Below are 24,882 nucleotides of genomic sequence, written 5' to 3'. Positions count from 1 at the left end.
TTGATGCTTCTCATCCACCTATTCATACGCACACTAACACACCAATGGCAATTGGCTACCATGCAAGGCACCAACCAGCTCATCGGGAGCATTTGGGGGTTAGGTGTCTTGTTGCTCCTAGTAGCTGACAATAATTGATAGGGGTGACAGTGGCTCAGGCGGTAAGAGCAGTTGGAGGGTTGCCAGTTCGATCTCGCCCTGGGTGTCCCTGAGCACGACACCTAACCCCCAAATGCTCCTGACGAGTGGTAATGGTTGGTACCTTGCATGGCAGCCAGTTGCTGTCGGTGTGTGAGTGTGTGTATCAATGGGTGAATGAGAAGCATGAATTGGACAGCGCTTTGGATAAAGGAGCTATAGAAATTCCAACCATTTACCATTCATACCACAAATTTGCCAAATCACAAGTGTTTTAAATTGTAAGAGGTTGGCATTTATATAGCGCCTCCAAAGTGCTGTACAATTGATGCTTCTCATTCACCCATTCATACACACACTCACACACACCAACGGCGATTGGCTGCCATGCAAGGCACCGACCAGCTCGTCAGGAGCATTTGGGGGTTAGGTGTCTTGCTCAGGAACACTTCGACACAGCCCGGGCAAGGGATCGAACCGGCAACCCTCCGACTGCCAGAAGACTGTTCTTACTGCCTGAGCCATGTCGGCCCCTTTAGTTTTCAGGCCAATAAGAGATTGCCCTAAACAGGAGCTGCCTTTCTCTATGTGTGCCATTTCATTTGCTGAGTCTGAGCACTTGAAAATAAGACTACCCTAGCCTAGCATAGCCTGCACTCTATTCTTATTCTTCACGAAAGCAGAGAAGGTGACACACAGAGCAGGGACCCCCTAGCTAAGATCAAACCCCCATAGTGTCACAAACCCCCGCTGTGCTGGGATAACGCTCCAGAGACCTCCTCCCGACGGGCTATGGCACACTCCCTGCCCGCTTGATACTTTTTAACACAAAAGCAAGCCAGTCTGTCTACACCCCGTAAATCAACAGCTTTTTCTCACACTGTGCCAGGAGTGCCATGGTATCTTGTTCCCTCGTGTTGAATGAGACGGATAGCACCATTCATCCGAGAGCTGATCGGGACAGGAGATATGACCTTAAACGTCTGTGCAAACGAAATGAAACCGCATTGGCCCTCAATCACACTCAGAACACTGGCAACAGGGACACAGATCATGCAGTTGGCAAGTAAAAAAAACATCCTTCACAGGTTTGGACAACACTGAATTAAAAAACCAGAAATAATTTCCATTATGACCTCATTCACCTGATAAAATAAACAAAACTGGATTGTAATTAAAGCTCAAAGAATGGACGATTCAAATCTCCCAAACTATTGCAGAAAACAGCAGCTGGTGTTTGAAAAAACAATTGACAAAATACCAAGACAACTTCACCAAAATCACTGAAACAACTCAAACGGAGTAGGTTGGAGAGAGATTATAAGGAGAAAGGGGCTTATCCTTGGAAGAGCTGTCCTGATGATCCCAACATTCCAACCTCAGTCAGGGAGAGCAGTAATGAGGACGGAGACATTCCTGGACCAATGGTCCATGACTGCTCTTTCATTGTAAAGTCCAGACACCCAAATCCAACTTAACACAAAAAGCACAAAGCACAAGACACACGCCGGGGGGGGGAGAAAAAAGTATGAAAAACACCACGTCACCAGGAGAAGGACAAAATCTAAAGTCATAAATAATTTACACACCCGTCTCCAATGACAGGGAAACAGTTCAATAGCACAATTGATCCCTTTCTTTTCTAAGTTTATATTTAAAGGCATAGTATCACAAAAAAATAACAATTTATAATATGTCAGACTATTCCAATAAAATAATTATTATTTCACCCCAAATCTGATTGAACTACCTTTAAGCATCTTTTGTAAAAATGTGGAAAAAACCTTTGGAAAAGAAACACTCTCCAAAAAAAGCCATGTTTGTCTATTTATGAAAACCTTGGGATGTAAATAGTTGGCATTTATATTGCGCCTTTATCCAAAGCGCTGTACAATTGATGCTTCTCATTCACACCCCAAAAGCGATTGCCTGCCATGCAAGGCACCAACCAGGGGCATTTGGGTTAGGTGTCTTGCTCAGGGACACTTCGACAGACTCAGGGCGAGATCGAACCAGCAACTCTCCAACTGCCAGACGACTGCTCTTACCGCCTGAGCCAACGTTGCCACAGTGCTAGCAGAGGGGATGCCTGCGTGTTCTGGGAAAAACAACACATTAATGAGGCACTCCAGACAACTGAACCATCTTCCCTGGGAATTACTAACAATAACAGAATGCTCTAATCTTTCAAATTTGTAAATTATTTATTAATCCATTCGTTTGTACACTTTCATCGTATATTCAGGACACCACACACGTTCGGGAAAGGTTGGGAAAGTTGGTGCCAGTTTCCTATTGGATCCTAAACATGTCATTCATGCCTGTAACAACATTTTTAAAAAACACAAGGGGCAGAAGCATTGATCAATTGACAGAATCATACCAACAGACTTTATTATCAAACTATAGATTTGACTGTAAAAAGGGGGGTCTGTGTTCAATTTGCCTTCATTTTTACTTACAATATGCCATCTTTACACGTTTTACTTCCTAAATACCATACAGTCAGTTCGTTTTAATATTTAACTTGCCGAATTATGTCTGAGGACAAAGAAAACCCCTCTCTTGCTTTAATTAATCAACGTTAAGATCTTGATTGAATTCCAGACAGTGTTTTTCTATCTCAGGTTAAGCCCTTTAAACTGCTCAAGGGGTCTTTCATGGAACTACTGTTTGATTAGCACCGAACTAAGTTAGCGTTTTTCCAAGCGTGGTTTTATAATGTACTGGCAAACTGAATGGTTTTTCGGACAATAACCCGTTCCCTCAGTCAACAAGCTATTATTTGTTCTATAAAGCATTATCCAGTGCAGGGTTTGTCACAATAAGATACTCAATGGTCTACACCAGTGTTTTTCAACCTTGGGGTCGCGACCCCATGTGGGGTCCCGCGGAATTCAAATGGGGTCGCCTCAAATGTGTAGTAATTGATAAAAAAATTTTTCTTTTTATTTTTTATCAAGCCTTGTAGCTTACCTAACTGTACATGTATTTCCTGATCAGGGAAAATAAAATGTCACTTTGTGCACTAATCTGGCTACTCTGTATTTGCAACACAGTATAACAAACATGATCAAGAACTAATTCTAGAAAAAAAAAAAGTCTCTGGGGTCGCCAGAAATTTGTGATGTCAAAATGGGGTCACGAGCCAAAAAAGCTTGGGAACCACTGGTCTACACGGTGAATGCATTGGTTAACCACACACAGGAACAGTCCATTGGATACCCATATTAACCTGTGGTTTTTGTTTTGTTGCAGTGTGTATTTTGCTGCTGACTGTTCCTTTGACAGGGCATCGCCTGATGCCCACACACCCAGTCAGCATTTTATTCTCACTTCTTCTCAATTTCCTTCTTCTACTTCCCCAATTGTGTTACAGTACATCTCATGAAAGAACACTGGAAAAGGCATATACAAAAGAAAAATGCATGACTAGCCTTTTGTTTCCACACATTTTTACCAACTAATTTGCAAACAAGAATGTTTTGCATTCCAGTTTGCATTTACTCACAATTTTTTTATCTGTCAATCATATAGTGAATTTTATATTATACTTCCCGCTGCTTCATGGTCCCCTGCTCATCAAATATAAATAGGAAAAGCCTGTGTCGTCAAACAGGCATAGGCTGTAATATAAGGATGGGAAAGGCAAACAGAATTAGACACAGCACAACTCTGCCATAGATACAGATACAACTGCAGATGCACATTGAGGTCAATGAGGAAGAAAATAAATAAAAATGGGCTGTCAGCTTTAATGCATTGGTGCATTAAAGCTGACAGACAAGTCATGTATGAAACATAAAAAAGGGAGGAAAAAAAAAAAAAAAGCATTAATGCAGTTCCTCATTTTAACACATCAGATCATTTCCTCTTGTGTAGAGTGAGATAAGGTAGAGAGTGTTGCCAAGAGGAAAAATACTGCTGATGGCAAGAGTCCCAAAGTATAAACATACTACATGGTTCTCTCACAGCTGCTTAATGTCGACCACTGCTGTCTTTCACAGGAAAGCACTCCACTGCTGTCTTTCACAGGAGAGCACTCCACTGCTGTCCTTCACAGGAGAGCACTCCACTGCTGTCTTTCACAGGAGAGCACTCCACTGCTGTCTTTCACAGTAGAGCACTCCACTGCTGTCCTTCACAGGAGAGCACTCCACTGCTGTCCTTCACAGGAGAGCACTCCGCTGTTGTCTTTCACAGGAGAGCACTCCACTGTTGTCTTTCACAGGAGAGCACTCCACCGCTGTCCTTCACAGGAGAGCACTCCACCGCTGTCTTTCACAGGAGAGCACTCCACCGCTGTCCTTCACAGGAGAGCACTCCACTGCTGTCCTTCACAGGAGAGCACTCCACTGTTGTCTTTCACAGGAGAGTACTCCACTGCTGTCCTTCACAGGAGCACTCCACTGTCGTTTTATATCAGTGGCGCTAATTACAAAGGACATGTTAAAATAGGGATGTTTTGCAAGTCGTGAAAATAGTTTATTGTATGACAATTATACAGCTCAAGCTAGGTTTTGAAACAGCTGGTTGTCCAGTTCAGAGCAGCTCAAGCTAGGTTTTAAAACAGCTGCCAATTCCAAGCCGGATTTTACACCAGGGATGGCTTTCTCTTTGTACAGATGACTGACACTCAGAAAGTCAGACTTTTACATTCAGCAGGATTTAATTATTCATGTTATCTTGTCTGCAAAATGCCCAGAGAGAATCCGATTTTTCATCTGGATCTCTAAAGTTGTTCTTCTCACAAAATAATACATCATTATTTACAAGCATTACTCATAGACTTCCATTAAAGAACAACTCATTAAGTATTCAGCACACATTGGCAAGAGCTTGTATACGTCAAACCCATGCCCTTTCTGAAAACCATGAATACTGTTCCGGTATCAGAACACACAACAAGCACCTCATTTCTTGAGTGAAACAATTTCAACTTTTTCAAAAATTGAAAGCGTCTTTTTTTAAATTGTACAAACAGAATCAATGAGATTATCAATGATGAGTACATAGGGACAATCAAACATAATGACATACGTACGTTCTGACATAATGACAATCAAAACTATTTCAAATGATCCTCCGTCATGTCTGACACCCCTTTGCCCTTAACTTCAGTTCCGTCAGTATAGTGTCAGACTTAATGTCAGAACGTACAAACAAAACGATGTTAATGGACAGGGGTCTGCACTCCAAAATACACGAACTCCCAAAGAAGCTGTGCTGCCATCATGTGGAGAGACGAAGAAGTGAAGCGGCGGGTGTAATAGCAACAGAAATAAACAGACGCACACGCTGACAGAAATACTTACAGAGAGGGTGAATAGTCAGACATCGACTCAAAACGACTAATGATTCAAAATTTAAAGTACATTATTCAAAACGAAAGTACATTAATTACTAAAATACTGTAGACGGAATGCCAAATTAAGAATGGCCAACGAGAAATAAATGCAAAACAAAGCGTGGTGGGGAGGGTGCGTGCATGTTAGCTTGTGCACATATTCAGGTATGCATGCACTAAATGTGTAAAATACATGCCATAAATGTGCACAATACGACAGTCCAGTCTCACCTACACTCTCTGGTGAGCCCTAAAGCAGGGGCCCCAAGCCCTCGTGGGCCACAGGGATAGGTATCATGTTAGTTGGTAATCAAAGCAAGGGGTTACAGTTAACTCAGATCACTAGGGATATTTCCCAAAGCAGGATTACAGAGTTAGGGGAGCAAAACCCAGAACAAGTGCATGTTCCAGATTTGGGAGGGTTCTGGGTTTTACTCAGTAATCCTGCTTTGTGGGTTTTACTCGATGCAGTAATCCAGCTAACTCAATAATCCTGCTTTATGGGTTTTACTCAGTGCAGTGATACAGGGAACTCCTTTGTGATACAGGGCCCAGGCATCTTGGGTCAGAACCGGTTGCTGATTGTTAGCAGTAGACCCTGTGACTGCCCAGGATGAGACATGCTCCTGGTCTATATTAAATAAGGGTGCCACAGGGCCTCTTTATATGCCGGAGTCATTTCCTGCAGTGAACCGTGGGGCCAGTACAGCAGCGTGTATGTCATTTCCTGCAGTGAACCGTGGGGTCAGTACAGCAACGTGTATGTATGTCATTTCCTGCAGTGAACTGTGGGGTCCGTACAGCAGCGTGTATGTATGTCATTTCCTGCAGTGAACTGTGGGGTCAGTACAGCAGCGTGTAGGTCACTTCCTGCAGTGAACCGTGGGGTCAGGACAGAAACCTGCTGGGGCTTCATTTAATCTGCCGTATAACAGAAATACAGGCGAACGGCGGGTCCATTCCCAACGGAGCGTGTCGTTTCCGCAGAACAGCCCCCGGGGCCTTATTCCCCCACACCGCGCTGCCGCGACTCGTACAGGCACACAACCGAGAATAAACGCTGCAGAAACAGTCTGCTTTCACGCTATCTCACACGGTCACGGAGGCGCTAACGCACTGGAGCGTGCAATCAAGTCATGCCATCTACCGCCCAAGCCCAAATATACTGTTCTTCTCAGTAAGGAGTTTGCATTAAAGCTACATCTACTCGAAGGTCTCCAGTCGTGCAGATACGAGGGTTTTTGGATGGCGTTTAGCCCTGCGGTGATGGGGGAGACACTGGGATTGTAATAAGGATGAGATCCATTCCACAGCAGACATTACCCGCTATCACACACTGGACTACTCATACAAAAGGAAGACACATTCTTCTTTTGGCATTTAGTAGATAGTGTTATCAGGTTACAGATTACAATCTTATACACAATCCCTGTATATGGCTGGGCCTTCAGAAAAACTGATCAGCATAATTGTAAATTCAAGATAATAGTTTAGCAAAACAAGGTCACGCATGCATACGCACGTGACCACCTTGGACCAGACAGATTGAAGCACTTGTCACAGCTGCACAAAAGAGCAAATTAAGTGATTCATAAACAACATTAATTGGAGCTTACAAATTTTTTTTAAATAATAATCTGACAAGTCAAACATTGATCGAACCTTTATTGACTTTATTGACTGCTGCGTTTTTCAGCCACAAAAAACACCAGGATATTCCGTAACAGTCAGAGAAAGAATAATCAATGTTAAAGACCAGCTCCTCATCTCTATGCAAATACCTGAGCAATGTGCAGAAACTGGTACACGTCAAAATCAATTACACCGACCATCTCCACAAACGACAGAGGCCAGGCGTATTTATGGTATATAAAAAATTAAAAAATTAAAATGTAGCTTTCAAATACAAGGAAAGTGTGGGCGTTGTGCCAGTTATTATATATTGAGCGTTATATATCTTCTACTATCTGAATGTGTGTGTGTGTGTATTTGCGTGTGTGTGTGTGTGTGTGTATTTGCATGTGTGTGTGTGTGTGTGTATGTGTGTGTGAATTTGCGTATGTGTGTGTGTGTGTATTTGCATGTGTGTGTATGTGTGTGTGTTAATTTGCGTGTGTGTATGTGTGTGTGTGTATTTGCGTGTGTGTGTGTGTGTGTGTGAGTGAGAGTGTGTGTGTGAGTGAGAGTGAGAGTGTGTGTGTGTGTGTGTGAGTGAGAGAGTGTGTGTTCAGGCATTGTCAGCGGCCGCAGGGAGGGGTGAAGGTCATGAGGTCTCTCCCACACACTGACTGCCGCACTTTGTCCCGCAGCTCAGGGGTAAAGAGCAGCAGCTCTTCTTCTTCCAGCTGAGACAGGCACACACAGACACAGACAGGCACAGACAGACAGACAGACAGACAGACACAGACAGGCACACACGGGCACAGACAGACACAGACAGACACAGACAGACACAGACAGACACAGACAGACACAGACAGACACAGACAGACACAGACACAGACAGACACAGACAGACACAGACAGACACAGACAGACAGGCACAGACAGGCACACACAGGCACACACAGGCACACACAGGCACACACACCAGACAGACAGACACAGTCCAAAGGAAGAAAGGAAAGAAGGGATCATTCGACTGGAGGGCAATAAAAACAGTAAATTTAAATTAATATAAAAATAATAATAATAATAAAAAATAAGTATATACAAGCAGCATGTGCTGTATTTTAGGAGGAGACCTGGGCAAAGCCTGCGAGACTGACCTGCTGTGTCTGCGGGGGGAACGCCTGCCCCAGGGCTGCCAGCGGGGCTGAGGAAGAGGAGGAGAGAGAACTCTTCAGCCTCAGCAGACCAACACTACACCAGTATTGACCCGGTGTGCCTGTGTATTTATGCAGGCCCCAGATTGCACAGCAGATTTCCATCCATTATTCAACAGCAGTCGTGTCCACATGGCAGAAGCACAGGTGTGTGTGTGTGTGTGTGTGTGTGTGTGTGTGTGTGTGTGTGTGTGTGTGTGTGTGTGTGTGTCTGTGCGTGAGAGAGAGTGAGTGTGAAGTAAATGGTAAATGGTTGGCATTGATATAGCGCCTTTATCCAAAGCGCTGTACAACTGATGCTTCTCATTCACCCATTCATACACACAATCACACACCGACGGTGATTGGCAGCCATGCAAGGCCCCGACCAGCTCGTCAGGAGCGTTTGGGGGTTCGGTGTCTTGCTCAGGGACACTTCGACACAGCCCGGGCGGGGGATCGAACCGGCAACCCTCCGACTGCTCTTACTGTAGGTGTGTGTGCGCGTGCGTGCGTGAAGTACAGGTGTGTGTGTGTGTGTAGTACAGGTGGGTGTGTGTGTGTGTGTGTGTGTGTGTGTGTGTGTGTGTGTGAAGAGAGAGTGAGTGAGTGTGTATTACAGGTGTGTGTGTGTGCGCGTGTGTGTGTGTTAAGTACAGGTGCGTGTACGTGTGTGTGTGAGAGAGAGGGTGAGTGTGTAGTACAGGTGTGTGTGTGTGTGTTTGTGTGAGAGAGAGAGCGAGTGAGTGTGAAGTACAGGTGTGTGTGTGTGTGTGTGTGTGTGTGTGTGTGTGCGTGCGTGCGTGAACTACAGGAGTGTGTCAGATACCTGTGTTCCCCAGAGAATCTCCTTCAGACAGCTGCTCCGGCTCAGGCCCAGGACTGTCCATGTGCACGTCAGAGGACGTGGGCGTGGCCAACAACGACGTCGTTTCCATGGCGACCGCAGGCGGCTGGGGCGAGGGGCTGCGCCGCAAGGTGGGCCGCAGGTAACGCTCAAAGTCCAAACCCGGAGTGTTCTGACATCAAGAGCAACGGTACAACCCACACGCAAGAGTCACTCTACACGTTACTCTTCCATTACTAATTACTATGCAATAAGCTCTATATAAACTGTTGGCATGTTACTATAGCAATCATTTGCCCCACAGTAGCTGCCGTGAGAGTAGAGAGAGGGAGAGAGGGAGGGAGGGAGGGAGGGAGAGGGAGAGAGAGATGGAAGGGGATCACAAAGCTGCCAGCTCACTCACTCACCTCAGTGTAGGAGATGTCTGGAGTTCCAGCAAGGCAGGCCTCAGAAGAACCAGTTGGGCTGTAGAGGAGAGGAGAGCGAGTGAGACCACACCCAGAGGAGTCCAGTCCAGGGCTCCAACAGTCCTGCAATGCGTTTCTCCCGCTGACTCAACCCGCTGACTCAACCCGCTGACTCAACCCGCTGACTTTCAGCAATTAGTTTCAGCTCCTGGCTGAAGAATTGTGCCAATTAATCACAGGCAGCAGCAGAAATCCCCACGAGCAGGCCGCAGACCCGGGCCTACCTGTCTGTGCTGCAGGCCGCCGGTGTCAGGAAGCCGAGAGGGGCAGGAAGGCTCGCCGACACGGCGGGAGGGGCACTACCAGACGGGCAGGGGGAGAGGCTGAAGCTTAACCCATGGGCTTCAGCGGGGCGCTGGTCTGCTGTCTGACAGGGGGAGAGACTGAAGCTTAACCCATGGGCTTCAGCAGGGCGCTGGTCTGCTGTCTGGCAGGGGGAGAGACTGCTGTTCTGGCACATAGCCTCTGACGTCGGAGCCTGGAGAGATGGGAAGGGAGTTACACAGCTGTCCATTTCGGTGACATCTTCCGATTGGCTGGCTGTGCGTTCCGCCGCATCTGGGGCAAGCTCGGACTGGCTGCCGGTTTCTGCGCAACGATCGACGGCTTGCGATTGGCTGCTGGCTGCTTCTGGAGGTTCGCTGTGGGTTCCGGTCGGCTCAGCGTCATACTCGGACCGGCCAGAGGGGGCGCCAGCGTGGAGAGCGGGTTCAGGAGGAGGGGTGCTGGCAGTGGGGTCGTTGAGAGAGAGCGGGGGGAGAGGGGACTGAGGAGGGGACTGGCCCTGGGTTTTGGGGTGAGGCGTGCAGGCGGTGGGGGTGCGGAGAGAGAGTGTGGGGAGAGGGGATGGGTGAGCGAACGCAGAGGGGCGGGTCCTCCTTGGGGTGGTTAACTGTGAGCCGGGGCAGGGAGAGCCATGGAGGGAGGGCACGGCACTCCTACGAGGGGATCTCCTCGAGGCGCCTGAGAGAGAGGGGGACAGGGAGAGAGAGAGAGAGAGAGAGAGAGAGAGAGAGAGATCAGGCAAACCTCCAGAGTTAAGCACCTTACACAACGCTAGAGGGGCTGCAGAGGGAGACAGCACACTGAAGAACCAGAGGAAGAGGAGGCGATGAGGAGGGCGTACCGGGGGTGCGGGCGGGGCTCTCCACGCGGAAGAAGCCTCCGTGGAAGACCACGGTCTGGGCGGGGTCAGGGGTGGGCGTGGGCGGGGCTGCGGCGGGTGGCTCCGCCTCCGCACGCCGGGCCTTCATGGCGGCTTTCACAGCGGCCAGACGACTCCGCGCGGCAGCGCTGGCCCCGCCCCCTCCGCCGGGCTTCCTGACCACCGCGGCTCCGGGCGGCTTCTGAGAGAGCGCCAGAGAAACGCGTCACGTACATACACACACACATACATATACATATACACATTACATACACATACACACACACACACACACACACACACACATATATATATATATACATATACATATACACACATACACATACATATACATATACACATACACATTACACATTACACATTACACACACACACACACACACACACACACACACACACACACACACACACACACATACATATAAATATATATATACACATACACGCACTCACAAGTTACTGCAGGAGCAGCATACTGGAGCACTTAACCCAACTCTACCAACATCCATTGGGCCAATACAAACAGAGTTTCAGTGCGAATAAGAGAGAGAGAGGGGGGGGGAGGACACACCAAGACTGAGGCTTTACGTAGGAGTCGCAGCACAGCTCATCACACTCACCTTGGTCTTTTTTGGGCGGGGAGGAGACTTGCGCTCCTCCTGCCAGCCTTTAGACTCCGCCTCTCTGAGAACGTCGAACTTCCTGATCACATCCTCCACCTGAGAGACCGTGGGAGGGCGGGGGAGGGAGAGGACAGAGAGGCAGTGAGGCAGCGACTCACATGGACGACTGGAAAGCAGCTTACGCCAGTACACACGCTCAAATAGACCACATTACAAACACACAGGGCATCATAAATACCTGGCAAACATGGCCATACACCATGGAGAGAGAGAGAGAGAGAGAGAGACAGATAGAGACTCACCTGGAAGTACACCTTGGAGAGAGAGAAGCACACACTCACACACTCATCTGGAGGTACACCATGGAGAGAAAGAGAGAAGCACACAGCCACACACTCACCCACACCCACACACTCACCTGGTAGAACACCATGTCCCAGAAGCCCTGCAGGTCGGTGCAGGTGGTGACCTTCTCACCCCTGCCCAGGTCGCAGTCGTCCACCAGGCCCTGGAACTGGCCGAACCGCTCCTTCATCAGCAGCCTGGCCTGGCCCACCGCCGTGCGCACCCTGTCCTGGCCTGCAGGGGGAGACAGCGAGGGAGAGCGCGCTGCAGTTCTGCTCAATACATTTCAAAAAGGGGGGCATGTTCACCATTAAATTAATTTATAACCAATTCATTGGGAGTCTTATGTCCATCCAGATAACTCTTCACATTTCGGTGAAACCTTCTAGATATGGGCTGCAGTTCAAGATGATAACACGTACCTCACTGATCCATCTTCATCTGGCCTCAAAACGGCAAAAATGTGTGTACCCAAGAACAGCCTCAGAGCTTAATTTGTTCATGGTTTCATCTAGAACTACTACATCTACCGAGGAACACACAAAGTTTCAACCAAGCCATGCCATAGTGTTGCACTCATAATACCCCGAAGTGAGTTAGCATGTCTGCGCCATGGGTTCCTTCTTCAGATTTCCTATGCATTTTTCACACAGGGTTTTATTTATGCAGAAAATAAGGCCTGTAATCCTAAACGAGTTTCATGTTTTGTTTAGCTCAGTCTACATCAAACAGCCAACTTCAGACGAGACAGGATGAACGTCCAAATTGAAATCAGAGTAAAAAAATTGGTAGTCCAAAAGTCAAAGAGCCATGCTTCGTCTTGTGACCTTTGTGTGTGTATTTTGCTTAGCTAGCTAATATTAACGTTATATTGTCTATATTTATTGTTTGGTACAACTTTTCTCTTTGCAACTTAACATCAGCTAAAAAAAAACTCTATTACATTACATTAATGGCATTTGGCAGACACTCTTATCCTGAGCGACATACAGTTGATTAGACAATTAGACAATCCTCCCCTGGAGCAATCCAAGGTTAAGGGCCTTGCTCAAGGGCCCAATGACTGTGCGGATCTTATTGCGGCTACACCAGGGACCACCAACCTTGCGTGTCCCAGTCATGTACCTTAACCACTATGCTACAGGCCGCCCTCACTCTATCTTTGTTTGACACCGACATGGCACTACTGGCTGTTCTTCTAGTGAAGTGCTTCCTGATTGGTTAAGATAATGTTGTATCCATTACGTAGCCCTATGTTCTAAAACCAGTCTACAACAGCCAGTCTACTTGAGACAAGACTTCTCATGGTCAGTTTCGGAAATGCTAGCAGACGCTCTAAAACTGGAAAGAACACACCGCTAAGACTTTCTTCAAAAAAGCGTTCTGAAACCATCCAGTCTCGCCTCAAGTCGGCTGTGTGATGTAAACTGGGTTCTATACGACAAGTTACACCCATTAATATCTCAACCATGAACTTCCAAATGTATGTGCTTAATAAAGTAAGTTGCTAGCAATATGCTACATTGAAACTACATTGAACGGTCGCCTTGCTCAATGTCACCTCCCCAGGACTCAAGTGTCATCCTAGTCCTATGCCAGTCTTTTTGTGCGGATATTGCACTTTTGCCATTCTAGCAGTACAAGCAGTCATTCCAGATGAAACCAAACAAATCAAGCTCTGTGGAGGTTCTTGAGTAACCGGGAATTATGTTGGCAGAGAGAGGCTTTACGGTTAAATCGTTCAAATGTAAATGTTCGGTGCTTTGAGGTCATGTGAGGATGGAGGTCCTTTATCAGATTGAGCTGCAGCCTATATCCAGAAAACTAGTCACATTTCAGCAAAACTACCTGGACAGACGGACACCGCTCTGGGTAAGGGTACCTCATTTCATTTCTGGGAGAACTGCCCATTTAAATCAGACAATGACTTGCCAGAACATCCAAATTAATCCATCACTCGTCAGTGCCAATGGAAATCCTACAGCACGCATTTGAACCATTTAATGAGCGCTGAAGGAAACCCCCAAATGAGACATCCCCCACAGGTCCACTGTATGTAAAATAGATCCGTGCTGGTGTTGCTGGTTGCTGGGCGGTGGGCTGGGGACACTCACTCTCCTCGGGGACGGAGGGGTCCTCAGTGCGTCGCTCCCACTCCTCACACAGAGCGCTCAGCCGGGCAGTCTCACTGACCAGCACAGACCTGGGGGCACAGAGACCAGTCTACAGCCAAGCATGCACTCACAAAGCCCTGTCTGACAGAACTGCATCTCAGAGACCGATCTACAGCCACTCATTCACTCACAAAGCCCTGTCTGACAGAACTGCATCTCAGAGACCGATCTACAGCCAAGCATTCACTCACAAAGCCCTGTGTGACAGAACTGCATCTCAGAGACCAGTCTACAGACAAGCATTCACTCACAAAGCCCTGTCGGACAGAACTGCATCTCAGAGACCAGTCTACAGCCACTGACAAAGCCCTGTCTGACAGAACTGCATCTCAGAAACCAACCTACAGCCACTCACAAAGCTGTCTGACAGAACAGCATCTTATTGGCCGAACACTACTCTGCTCCCTAAAACGTGAAACAACCACAAAATGCACTGTGAGTGTCGATACAGTCATATTCTCTGTGACAAACTGTCAAGTCCATACTTTTCTTTATTATTATTCTGTATCAGAGAGTGGGGAGGGGAGTCTATGCTGTTATTTAACCTTGCAAACCCAATAGACAGAATTCCCAAAAGTTCGATTCCCAGGTGGGGCAGCGTGTTTATACCCTTGAACACAGAACTAAAATCTGAACTGCGTCAGTAAATAACCAGCAGCATAAATGGACGCAAAAGATGTTAAAGTGTCTTAGCCACTCTGGATAAGAGCATCGACATCAACATTATCCTGCGCTGAAAATAAAATGCGCGACTGGCCCCGTGTGATCTCTCACCTGAAGTACAGGACATCGTGCTGGGGCTCCTGGGGGCCACTGAGAGGCACTGGAGCCTGAGGAGGGGGCGACGGGCGAGGGGGCCCCACAGGGGCCCGGTGGGCCAGGGGAGAGAAGGACAGGGCCAGAGGGACGTCGCTGTAACTGAGGAAGATTTAAAACAGTGACCGTGAGGATCGACTACAATGCAGAAATGGAATGCAGACCTGTACTACTACACAAGTAACAGCTGCAGTGGGGGAACTCAGAGCCTTCTAAGCAACACCTGAACAGCAGCGGGCAGTCTACAGCCTTGCGGATAAGGTGCCTGACCGGGACCGGGAAGGTTGGTGGCTCAAGGCAAGCCACAGCGTAGCTGCAATAAACTACACACAATCAACCGTAAATTGCTTTGGATAAGAGGGTCAGCCAAATAACAGCCATGCAGCGCCGCAGAGGGAAATGAAAAAAGGAGAAGAGGGAGACAGGACGTCATTTCCTCATGAAATGTGAGAAATAAAAGTGAGGCAAGGTCACTGTACTTCCCCAAAATAAAAATGTGTCCACAATGCGAGATGCTCTCCGACACAGAGGCCGCCCGTCCTTGTGGGAGAGAGGCGGTCATGTGTGGATTTGGCAGCACAATGTTTTGCCACAAACTGAGCGACAGTGAGTAACAATGACACCGAAAAGAAAAATAAAGATCTATTATAGTTCATATTACCAATTGCAAGTGTTGTGGATGTAGATTGATTTCTTATTGTAGCTCAATTTTACATTGCTTATGTGTGGCGTCAGTGTATGCTTTGGCAATGCGAGGGTACCCATACCATGCCCATGAAACTGAAAGGACAGAGGGGAAACGCAACACGGCCCTGTAGCGTAGTGGTTAAGATAAATGACTGGGACAGGCAAGGTTGGGGGTTCGAATCCCAGTGTAGCCACAATAAGATCCGCACAGCCGTTGGGTCCTTGAGCAGGCCCTTAACCCTGCATTGCTCCAGGGGAGGACTGTCTCCTGCTTAGTCTAATCAACTGTACGTCGCTAAATAATAATAATAATGTAATGTAATGCACCAGGGAGAACAGGGTGGCAGCAGATTCAAACTCAAAGGGAGACAGTGCGGCTTTATTGAATGGTTTTAGTCCAACAGGGAACCCAAGAACAAGCCCACAGTAGAGATAACACCTGTGTGGGCCGTGCACACAGACACAGACACAGACACAGACACAGACACAGACACAGACACAGACACAGACACAGACACACACCTGGGAGTGAGGAAGGCGTCCGCTGAGCGAGGGGTGAGGGGGACGGACTGGAAGGACTTGAGGCCAGACGGGGCCTGGAACACAAAGTCCTGAGGGGCGAAAGAAGGCACATCAGGCACCTTCTCCCTCTCGGTCTTCTCCTCCTCCTCCTCCTCCTCCTGCACCTCCTGCTCCTCCTCCCGTGGTTGCTCCGCCTCAGCCTGGGGTTCAGCAGATCCTGTGTCCATCTCCTCCACTTCAGCAGCCTCCTCGGACTACAGACATGAGCAAATCAGTCATGGTAAAATCAGTCATGATATTCAAGAAACATCTGCAAAAATTCTTGCCAGGTCTGATCCACTATACACAGATGAGGCCTATTTTGAGTCCCATCTGTACATCAGAACACATCTCACCTTCTGCACTCTGGACTGTGTTCTTGTCGCACCCCGGCCTGTGAAGAGAGAATAAAAATCACATAACCGAACCGGAGCAGTGCAGGCTTCGTACACAGGGAACATCCACCTCCACCTGCTGACCAGCCATTACCCCACACACACACACACACACACACACACACACACACACACACACACACACACACACACACACACACACACACACACACACACACACACACACACACACACACAAACAGTATTTACCTGATGTTAATGGGCAAGAGAGACAAATTGGCGTGTGTCAAGAAGCCTTAGTCTGTAAGACCTCAGCTGTGTTTTCATTACCTTGTGCAGGCTTGCCCCTGCCAATAGGTGGCGCTGCAGCCAGCTTGTTGGTAGCTCTGGTTTTAGACACATTGGCGTCTGTGGAAAGAAGGAAAGAAACAAAATGGCAAGTCCTCACAACTTCAGAGAACTACCATCATGTCATAACTTTTTCCCCACAAAACAGATGTCAGTGGGTACAGATAACGTTAAATCAGCCGTTTGTTGTGGGCCGTATGGTGTAGCAGGCAGGTGGTGTGCGGACGCCTGGCCTCTGTGCTCTACCTGGGGCAGGTTTACGAGCGCCCACCAGGGACGCGGCCTGAGACCGAGTGGCCGCTCTGGTCGATGCGGGACGGACCACTGCCTCCACTGCGACACACAGAGACAATGATTAACACAGGCCTGTGGCCTACAGAGTCTAACTGTGCCTTTTTAGAAACATCAAAAGATAGAACCAATCTCTAAAGCACCAGCACATTAAAGCAATAAGCAGACAACAACAACAACAACAACAACAAAAAACCTGGAAAAAGAAACTGCAAAGTATAACGTGAAAAATGTGCTACACACAGCAAATGCTGCAGCCATGAACAGTATATCAGTAAGGAGCTCTCTAGCCGGGTGCATGTCCAGGGTTCTGCAGGCCCTGTAGCTGGGTGCACGTACAGGGTTCTGCAGGGTCCTGTAGCTGGGTGCACATGCAGGGTTCTGCAGGCCCTGTAGCTGGGTGCACGTACAGGGTTCTGCAGGGCCCTGTAGCCGGGTGCACGTACAGGGTTCTGCAGGGCCCTGGAGCCGGGTGCACGTACAGGGTTCTGCAGGCCCTGTAGCTGGGTGCATGTCCAGGGTTCTGCAGTTCTGTACGGGGATTCTACCTGGAGCAGCTCTCCCTCGGGCGGACGTGGCTGTGGCCGCAGGTTTCCCGACGGCTCGGCCCACCGGTGCTCTGACCACAGCGGGCTCCACTGCGGGAGAATCAAACAGAAATAAGCCAAAAGTACAATACTACTATTCTATGAACATGAACTTGTATTAGACCAGTCATTATGCAGAACAGTCTGCACCACTCGGTCCTGATGAATCATATATCCTCATATAGTGAACGGTTTAGCCGCTCGTTCATACCTGCTGCGATTAGCAACTGCAATTTTGAACAACGTTTTGTGCCGGGCCGGCATTTGAATTCATTTTATTCTATGTAGCTGATGTGTGCTTTCATGTTGGATAGATTACCCAATTTCCCCCAGGGGATGAATAAAGTATCCATCTATATCAATCTGTCTATTACCGGGTACATTTCACACACTAAAAGGGAAAAATGACAAACCTGAAATCAGAGGAAGTGACTGAATATAAGTATGAGACAGAAAGCAGACCTACCTTTCCTGGACACCGCAGCAGTCCCTCTGGGAGCGACAGGCTGAAGAGGATGAGAACACGGAACACGCGTCACACGGAGCGACACTCATACATATAACCGCAATATTATGAAAGTCACGCAACAGAATATGCTCAATAACACATCTGCTAATTGTCCGCCACGCTTTCAAACCAGCATGCAGGTAAGACGAAAGGAAAATGGCGGTCTCACCTTTCGGACCTGCTGCTTCATGGAGCGCGTGACTCTGCTGGAGGGGGCAGGCTCCGGGGCCTGAGGGACAAGCAGTCACTTTACACAGACCCAAAAGGCCGCTGCATTTATATAGCGCCTTTATCCAAAGCACTGTACAATTTATTATTCTCATGCACCCATTAACATTAGCACACCATTAACATACCATTAACACACACAGTCACACACCAGGCATGAACCAGCTTGTCAGGAGCAATTAGGGGTTAGGTGCCTTGCTCAGGGACACTTTGACACACCCAGGGCGGAATTGAACTGGCAACCCTCTGACGACCGCTCTTACCTCCTGAGCCAATGTCACCTGCTATCCATTACTCAGGACCAATCACAGGGAGTCCCTTTACATACTCATAACACCACTGTGTCCTCTACTCAGAATACACCGAGTCACTTTACTCACTTTTACACTTTACACCCATAAGATCACTGTCTCCACTACTTCATCCAATTGTGTGACGCCCCCATTTCAGTGAACCTCAATCATTTTAGTCAGCCATGCCACACATCTGTAACATCGCAGTTTGCCATGACAAAAGATAACTCAAAGAAAATACATTAACCAAGCTTAAAAACAACATTTGCATTCATATTTATATACAAGTGCTCAGATTTGACAATCTTCCTGAACGCAAATCCATATCCAATCAAAAGAGAGCATGGAGCTGCAAAAACATTGCCACCGATAGCACAAATATTGCGGTTTCATTTCAAGTCACTGAATGAGCACAGCCCTGAATGTTAATTTAAAAAATGCATCTGATTTCAGTACCAACGACACCTTACAATCTGAATCGGTGTAGACTGAAGCATTGCCAGACCCAACAATTCCCAGTAAAGTGTAGAAACCAGCCAGGGGGCTACCAATAGTGACAGCCAAGAATTTGCAAGAAAGCATGTAAAGTCAACATACAACACGGTCCTTCACAGTTCAGATGGCCACAGGAAACGCCATCTGAGCAGTCAGTATGGGTCAGGCAGAGGCATTCTTAAACAGAATGAGAGCTCCAAGTCTGGCCAGCCTGGTCCTCACCAACACCACCTCCCACCCCTGACAGCCAACCAATCGGCTCAGCCTTCTCTCTTACCTTGGCCCTGATTGGTGCGGAAGAGATCTGTTGCAGAATGTTGAGGGTCCGGGGCTTATACAAGCCCACCTTGAAGATCCCACCCTTCTTCTCCCTTTCTCTCCTCTCTTTCTCCTTCTGCAGATCCTTTGCTTCCTTGTACCGTGCCAGCATCTTCATCCTCTCCTCCACTGCTGCGCTGCGTTCTGCAAGAGGGGGAGAAACAGAAAATAAGCCCCAAGGATAGTGTGCAGAGCCAGCTAGAGGCATAGATAAGCTGAAAGCCTGCTGGACCTCTGTGGACAGAAGTGAATGTGGCCACAGAGGGAACACTCAACTTTCTCCAGGCTGGGGCCCGCGCAATGTCGGTGCCCCTTGTCACTGATTACCATATGCATTGCCTTTTTGGTTTCCGGCAACAGTGAAGAATGGAAAGTTGTGCAAAATTACCCACCGAAAGACTGTAAATAAAAATACGGCCAGAGCTGGAGTCCTGATTGTATTAGTCAGTACGGTTTACTCTCAGAAGTTATAATGGGGAAAAAAACTCAAGTCAAGAGAAGTTAGGGTCTGAAGATATGTGCATATAATGTGAGGGAGAGAGATGGCAAAAACAACTTAACACGGAAAGAGTGAGCTCACCGCTTTTTACTTGCTTTTGCCCGGGAGCCATCCCCTCACTGACCGCCGTTGGTGGCTGGATCACAGACTCCTCCAGGGCGGATGCCTCCAGCTCGGGTAGCTGGTCCAGGCGACGGTGCCGGTTCACCGCGCGGTCCCGGTTCTCCTTCTGGGACTGGGAGCGCCGCCTGGCCATCTTCACCCGCAGCATGGAGACACTGCTGTCCCGTTTGTAGAGGTGAGAGAAACGCGTCTCCATCCTAGGATCAAAAGCACTCACATTTTACACCGCACTTAGGACACAGCCAAGGGATTGGGGTTAGTTTATGAAATGTTCCTAAAACTTTGTGTCCCAACTAATCAACAAAGCATTAGCAATGAAATTTAGCGGCCAATGTTAGCTTGATAATCTAGCTAGGTTTAAAGATACACTAGGTAAGATTTTTGTGTTAAAAAAATTGTTACCATTGTAAATCCCTTCCTATCACTGACATGTTGACTCGCCCTGTTCCTGTGTTTATAGTCCTTAAATTTGGGTTTCAAAATATGCAGTTGAGGGGCCGGTAATCTGTACCAAAATACCGTACAGCAATACAATAATTCAAGCTCATTGAACATTGATTCTAATTGACACAGCCAGTGGTGTTTCAACGTCAGCGCGTTCAGAGAAGGGGTGGCATAAACAGTGTTGTGGTTTGAGCGTGTTTATTGCTGCAATTCCTCTCTTGACCGTTAGAAGTCCAGAATTACTTATCGTCTCTTTAACGTAGGAGACAAAGCCATTCGACTCATTTTGTCTTGAGCACACTGCTGTGGCTACAGGGAAATAGCAAAGTAACGTTTATCATTTTTATTACCATAGCAGAAATAATCCCCTGTCTAGTTTTCCAATAGTGCCTTTTCCACACCAGCTAGCTAGTAGTAGCTTAGCATTATTTAGCCATCGTTAACTCTAAGCAACAATGAAGACTTGGCTAAATTGGCTAGTCTGTGTTAGAATAACTTGTGATATCTAGCTATTATAAACATAAGCATTAGCTAGCTAGCGTGTTAGCTAAACCTGTCCCAAGATACCCGTCCACACTTGTTTATTATGATGGCGGAGAAGAAACGCGACTTGTGTCGAACGGGCCGGAGAAGTATCTTTAACGTTAATTACGTTACATTGTTACCCGCCGATTGTAAATTAACTATCCGCGTAGCTAACTATACCAGGATGTGCTAGCAAACTTCACTTCACAAACAGTTGTATGTTCAAAAATCTAACTTCCTATGGTTGCGGGTAGACTGTTAGCTACCTCTCTAATTAACGTTGCGAAAGCCCGGTGAATAAAGTAACATTGACGTTGGCCAACTAGTATACGGCCGGCTGAAAGATGAAAACGAACCGGTAACGTTAAAAGCTTTGCTTCTTTAACGTACCAAATTCCAGTTAACTTAGTCTAACCAGCTAGCTACCAAGTCGCTAATTTAGTTAGCTGATCTTGCTGAGAAATAACTTAAACGTCATTAGACTAACACTAACGTCAGTTGCATAGTCTGTAGAATTTATTAGGCGAGATCATAATTTGACATTCGTTTTGAAAAATAACGTGAACTTACCTGTGATAATTAGCACGCTCGCTGAGTAATATATATTTATATAGTAAATTGGTCGGCTAAAAAGCTGGTTAAGTCTAACTGAAATATGCTAGTTATGCAGCATAATGGCGGGTGTCGTTTTGAAAACCTTCCTGCTGTGTATTCATTGGTCTTTGCTCGATTTTCAGTGGTGACGTTGTACGGGGAGCGCAATTGGCCAGTGAAATTATTCAATAATGGGCCAATGAAATTCCTCAGATACAAAGTTGCACAGGGCTTACGTGTCTTATGTACAGTATCTCGATGTGCACAACAAATAGTATCTATCATATACTATCAACAATATTTAACATAGCCTACAAGAAAATATCGTGAAAGTATGTTTATAGCAAGATTGTTTAATAATCTATTTTGTTGCTTAAATGCACTGTCCCCATTTTCTATAATGAACACATATCTAAATGCATTTTGAAGAATGCATTAGTGTATACAAATGAGTCAACAAAGAGATTTTATTGCATATGTTGTAGTAAAAATAAAAATGATATATATATATATATATATATATATATATATATATATATATATATATATATATAAATATATCGAGGGCAGCTGTGCCAGAAGGCTGGCATATAGACTAAGCTACAGTTCTCTGACCTTGCATGAGCAAAACATTGGCCGGATCTGTACAGCGACACTGTCATATTATAGTCCTGCAACCTTTGTAGTCAGCAAATTGCAGACCGGTGGAAGGGGGGTTTCTACAACTATCATTCTCCAGTGGAGACAGTGGAGTCTACGAAGTAAAGGCAAAGTAATGTGGGCCTACTTTGTGAAAGCTGCAACTTCCATATTGCCAAGAATGGAAATGAAAGTCAAAACATCAATGTATCAATTAAAATCTGTGGAGAAAGATATTGATCTCACATAACTTGATTTTTTCATACTGATGGAAGAGAATCCTTGCACTGTCCATTGTGCGAGTCTGCTGTGTAGCATATTGAGCTTTCAGATGTAAGAACTTACAGCATGTTACATAGTCCACTTCACTTCTGCCCATGTACTGCGTTGCGTCACTTGTTTGTCTGGGATTCAGTTCTTCGATTGCATCACTTACAAAAAATACATTGTGGTAATAGGAATAGGGGGGTACCTTTCTGTCCCCTCCCTTTGGTCCCTCCTCTGTTTTCAGCATATCTAATTGTCACATAACACAAACACACCCCTCCAACCCAACCCCGTTATAATGCTCCCCTTCAAATCCTACCCAACCACAAATATCAACCAATGGTGACAATGTATCCTACAGTTTTGACAAGTGCCATCATATGGACAGCAATCCATTGGCCCCACGATGGACCTTCTCATTGGCTACAGCCCAAAACTGTTTATGGACCACACTTGAGTACATTTGTATATATTTACAAGAACAGGCACTATACTCACAGTATCATAAGCCTTCACGACACAGGACATTAGGATACAGTAACCAACTGGCTGTCTGAACTTGAAGAAACTGTGGAGCCATTGCCGTCTCTCAGGTAAGTCTCTTATTATTTACTTAAAGCACATGATTTTCCATGTTTTATGTTTTTTTTAATCTTTTTTATTTTTTGTCTTCTGGGGACACTGCCTTATTCAGCCTGGGAAAATGGGCTCCTTCTTCTGGAGTTGCCTTCATGCGGTGAAAGCAGTTCCCTGTGAGAGTTCCCTCTGCCCTGGGAAACTGCCTCCATTCGGGGAAAACCACCCCTGCCCTGGGAAGCATCCAGGGGAGCAGCGAGTTGCCCATATTCACAGGGCGGCAGCAGTTTTCCCTGAGTTGAGGCAGTTTTCCCTGAGTGGAGGCAATGTTTCCAGAAAACAAAGATTACCCTTTAACGCCTCCATACGATAATATTGTGCCAGGCTGTAGTAAATTAGAAATATAAAAATTATATAATTTGCCCATGAATACATTTTGAGTATTGAGGACCATTGTACTACACTGTTGAGGCCTGACCATGTCTGATTTTCCCTTTCCTTTGTAGGGACAGTTAAGCCCAAAACCACAATGAACTCCAGCCTACCACTCAACTCTTCAGGCTCTGGTAGCCCGCTCTGGTACCAGTATGAGGCGTGCAAAGACGTAACCGGTGGGTATGTGTTCTGTTACCTGGTCAAGGTCTTCAACCTGGCGTTTGGCGTTCCTGCTAACATCATGGTGATGTGGCAGGTGGCCAGGAAGAAGAGCGACTCCTCCACCTCCGATATCTTCATCTTTAACTTGGCCATCATCGATACATACTTCTGCCTGATGACCCCTATTGAGCTGGTTAACCGTCTAGTGCTCAACGACGGGAACATATGGTACTTCCAGCGATTCGCCTACGGGATGAAGGACACCACCCCACTTTTCCTCACCTGCGTTTGCCTTGACCGCTATGTGGCAGTGGTCCACCCGATTGTGTTCACCAGCATCAGGGACAACAAGATCAGGGTGGCCGTTTCCATGCTAGTGTGGGGGCTCATGCTGGCCTACGCCCTCAGCAAGTCTGTTTTGGGGGCAGGAAGCACCATCAATTTCTTCGCCGGGCTGATCCTGGCCGCCTTCACCATCATGGTCTTCTGCAACCTCTCCATCGTCTGGAGTCTGAGGAAGTCGGTCATGGGCAAAGAGAAGATACACCCAATGAAGTTGAAAGCCCTCAGAACAGTGATCATCACCCTGGCCATCATAGTCTTTAACTACCTGCCCCCAGTGGCTCTTTTCCCCTTCACAGCATACTACAGCTTTGTGGAATTCTATTGTCAGATCAGCGTGACTGTCTACTCCATCATGGACCTCAGTTGCACCATCGAACCCCTGCTCTACGTGTCTAAAATGGAGCGGCCGCTATGCCTCAGCAACCTCCCCTGCAGCTGCTGCCAAAGCCCTTCCAAAGAGCCAGAAACGTAAGCACATGTGCCGTATTGTTTCTGGCCTGTATTTAGGTTACATATGAGAATAGAGCCTCCCATTAATCGATTGTGCGTTCATTAAACAATAATACCAATAACATTTGAATGACTATGGTGTGTATACTTTTGAAAGAAAAAATGTTTTCAGATAAATTAACCCAACATTCATGTGTTTGATTACTAATTACGGAAGGGAGGATAATCGGTATAACTACAGGTATATATCTCGGCAAAAAAGTAACGCAAGGTACCATAATGAACAATTAGATTAAATTAAAATGGTTGATTATTTAAAAAGTAATATGCATATGCGTTAATTATTTATTCAAAGTAAACTAAGCGACCGCATTTAACTAAGCGACCGCATTTTGAGGCCGACATGTAAAAGGCAAACATTAACC

The 24,882-nt window shown here is 46.7% G+C and overlaps 2 protein-coding genes across 3 annotated transcripts; one reads left to right on the top strand and one right to left on the bottom strand.

The window, feature by feature from the left end:
- Positions 1-7,675: 7,675 nt before the first annotated feature.
- On the bottom strand, positions 7,676-21,674 carry dlgap5 (discs, large (Drosophila) homolog-associated protein 5). Of its 2 annotated transcripts, XM_061232234.1 has the most exons (21): positions 21,560-21,674; positions 19,979-20,217; positions 19,358-19,542; positions 18,234-18,293; positions 18,023-18,062; positions 17,518-17,607; positions 16,925-17,011; positions 16,661-16,738; positions 16,331-16,368; positions 15,936-16,189; positions 14,685-14,828; positions 13,851-13,939; positions 11,810-11,970; positions 11,389-11,487; positions 10,730-10,949; positions 10,451-10,566; positions 9,828-10,369; positions 9,544-9,601; positions 9,119-9,308; positions 8,254-8,300; positions 7,676-7,830 (listed from the first exon to the last, which is right to left on the bottom strand). In XM_061232234.1, the coding sequence occupies exons 2-21, from the start codon at positions 20,214-20,216 to the stop codon at positions 7,723-7,725; spliced, it is 2,844 nt and encodes a 947-aa protein (XP_061088218.1). In that variant the 5' UTR covers position 20,217; positions 21,560-21,674; the 3' UTR covers positions 7,676-7,722. The 2 variants fall into 2 exon arrangements, with proteins under 2 accessions (XP_061088218.1, XP_061088217.1); XM_061232233.1 differs by having other exon boundaries at positions 9,828-10,566.
- Positions 21,054-24,479, top strand: LOC133121320 (proteinase-activated receptor 3-like). The gene is made up of 2 exons (XM_061230523.1): positions 21,054-21,096; positions 23,572-24,479. Exons 1-2 carry the CDS (start codon positions 21,054-21,056, stop codon positions 24,477-24,479), a joined length of 951 nt encoding a protein of 316 aa, XP_061086507.1.
- The last annotated feature ends 403 nt before the right edge of the window (positions 24,480-24,882 follow it).

The sequence above is a fragment of the Conger conger genome, chromosome 2 (genome assembly GCF_963514075.1).
Source record: "Conger conger chromosome 2, fConCon1.1, whole genome shotgun sequence".
Lineage (NCBI taxonomy): Eukaryota > Metazoa > Chordata > Actinopteri > Anguilliformes > Congridae > Conger > Conger conger.
The sequence above is the reverse complement of the archived record's forward strand: the minus strand, read 5'-3'. Positions and strand labels throughout refer to the sequence as shown.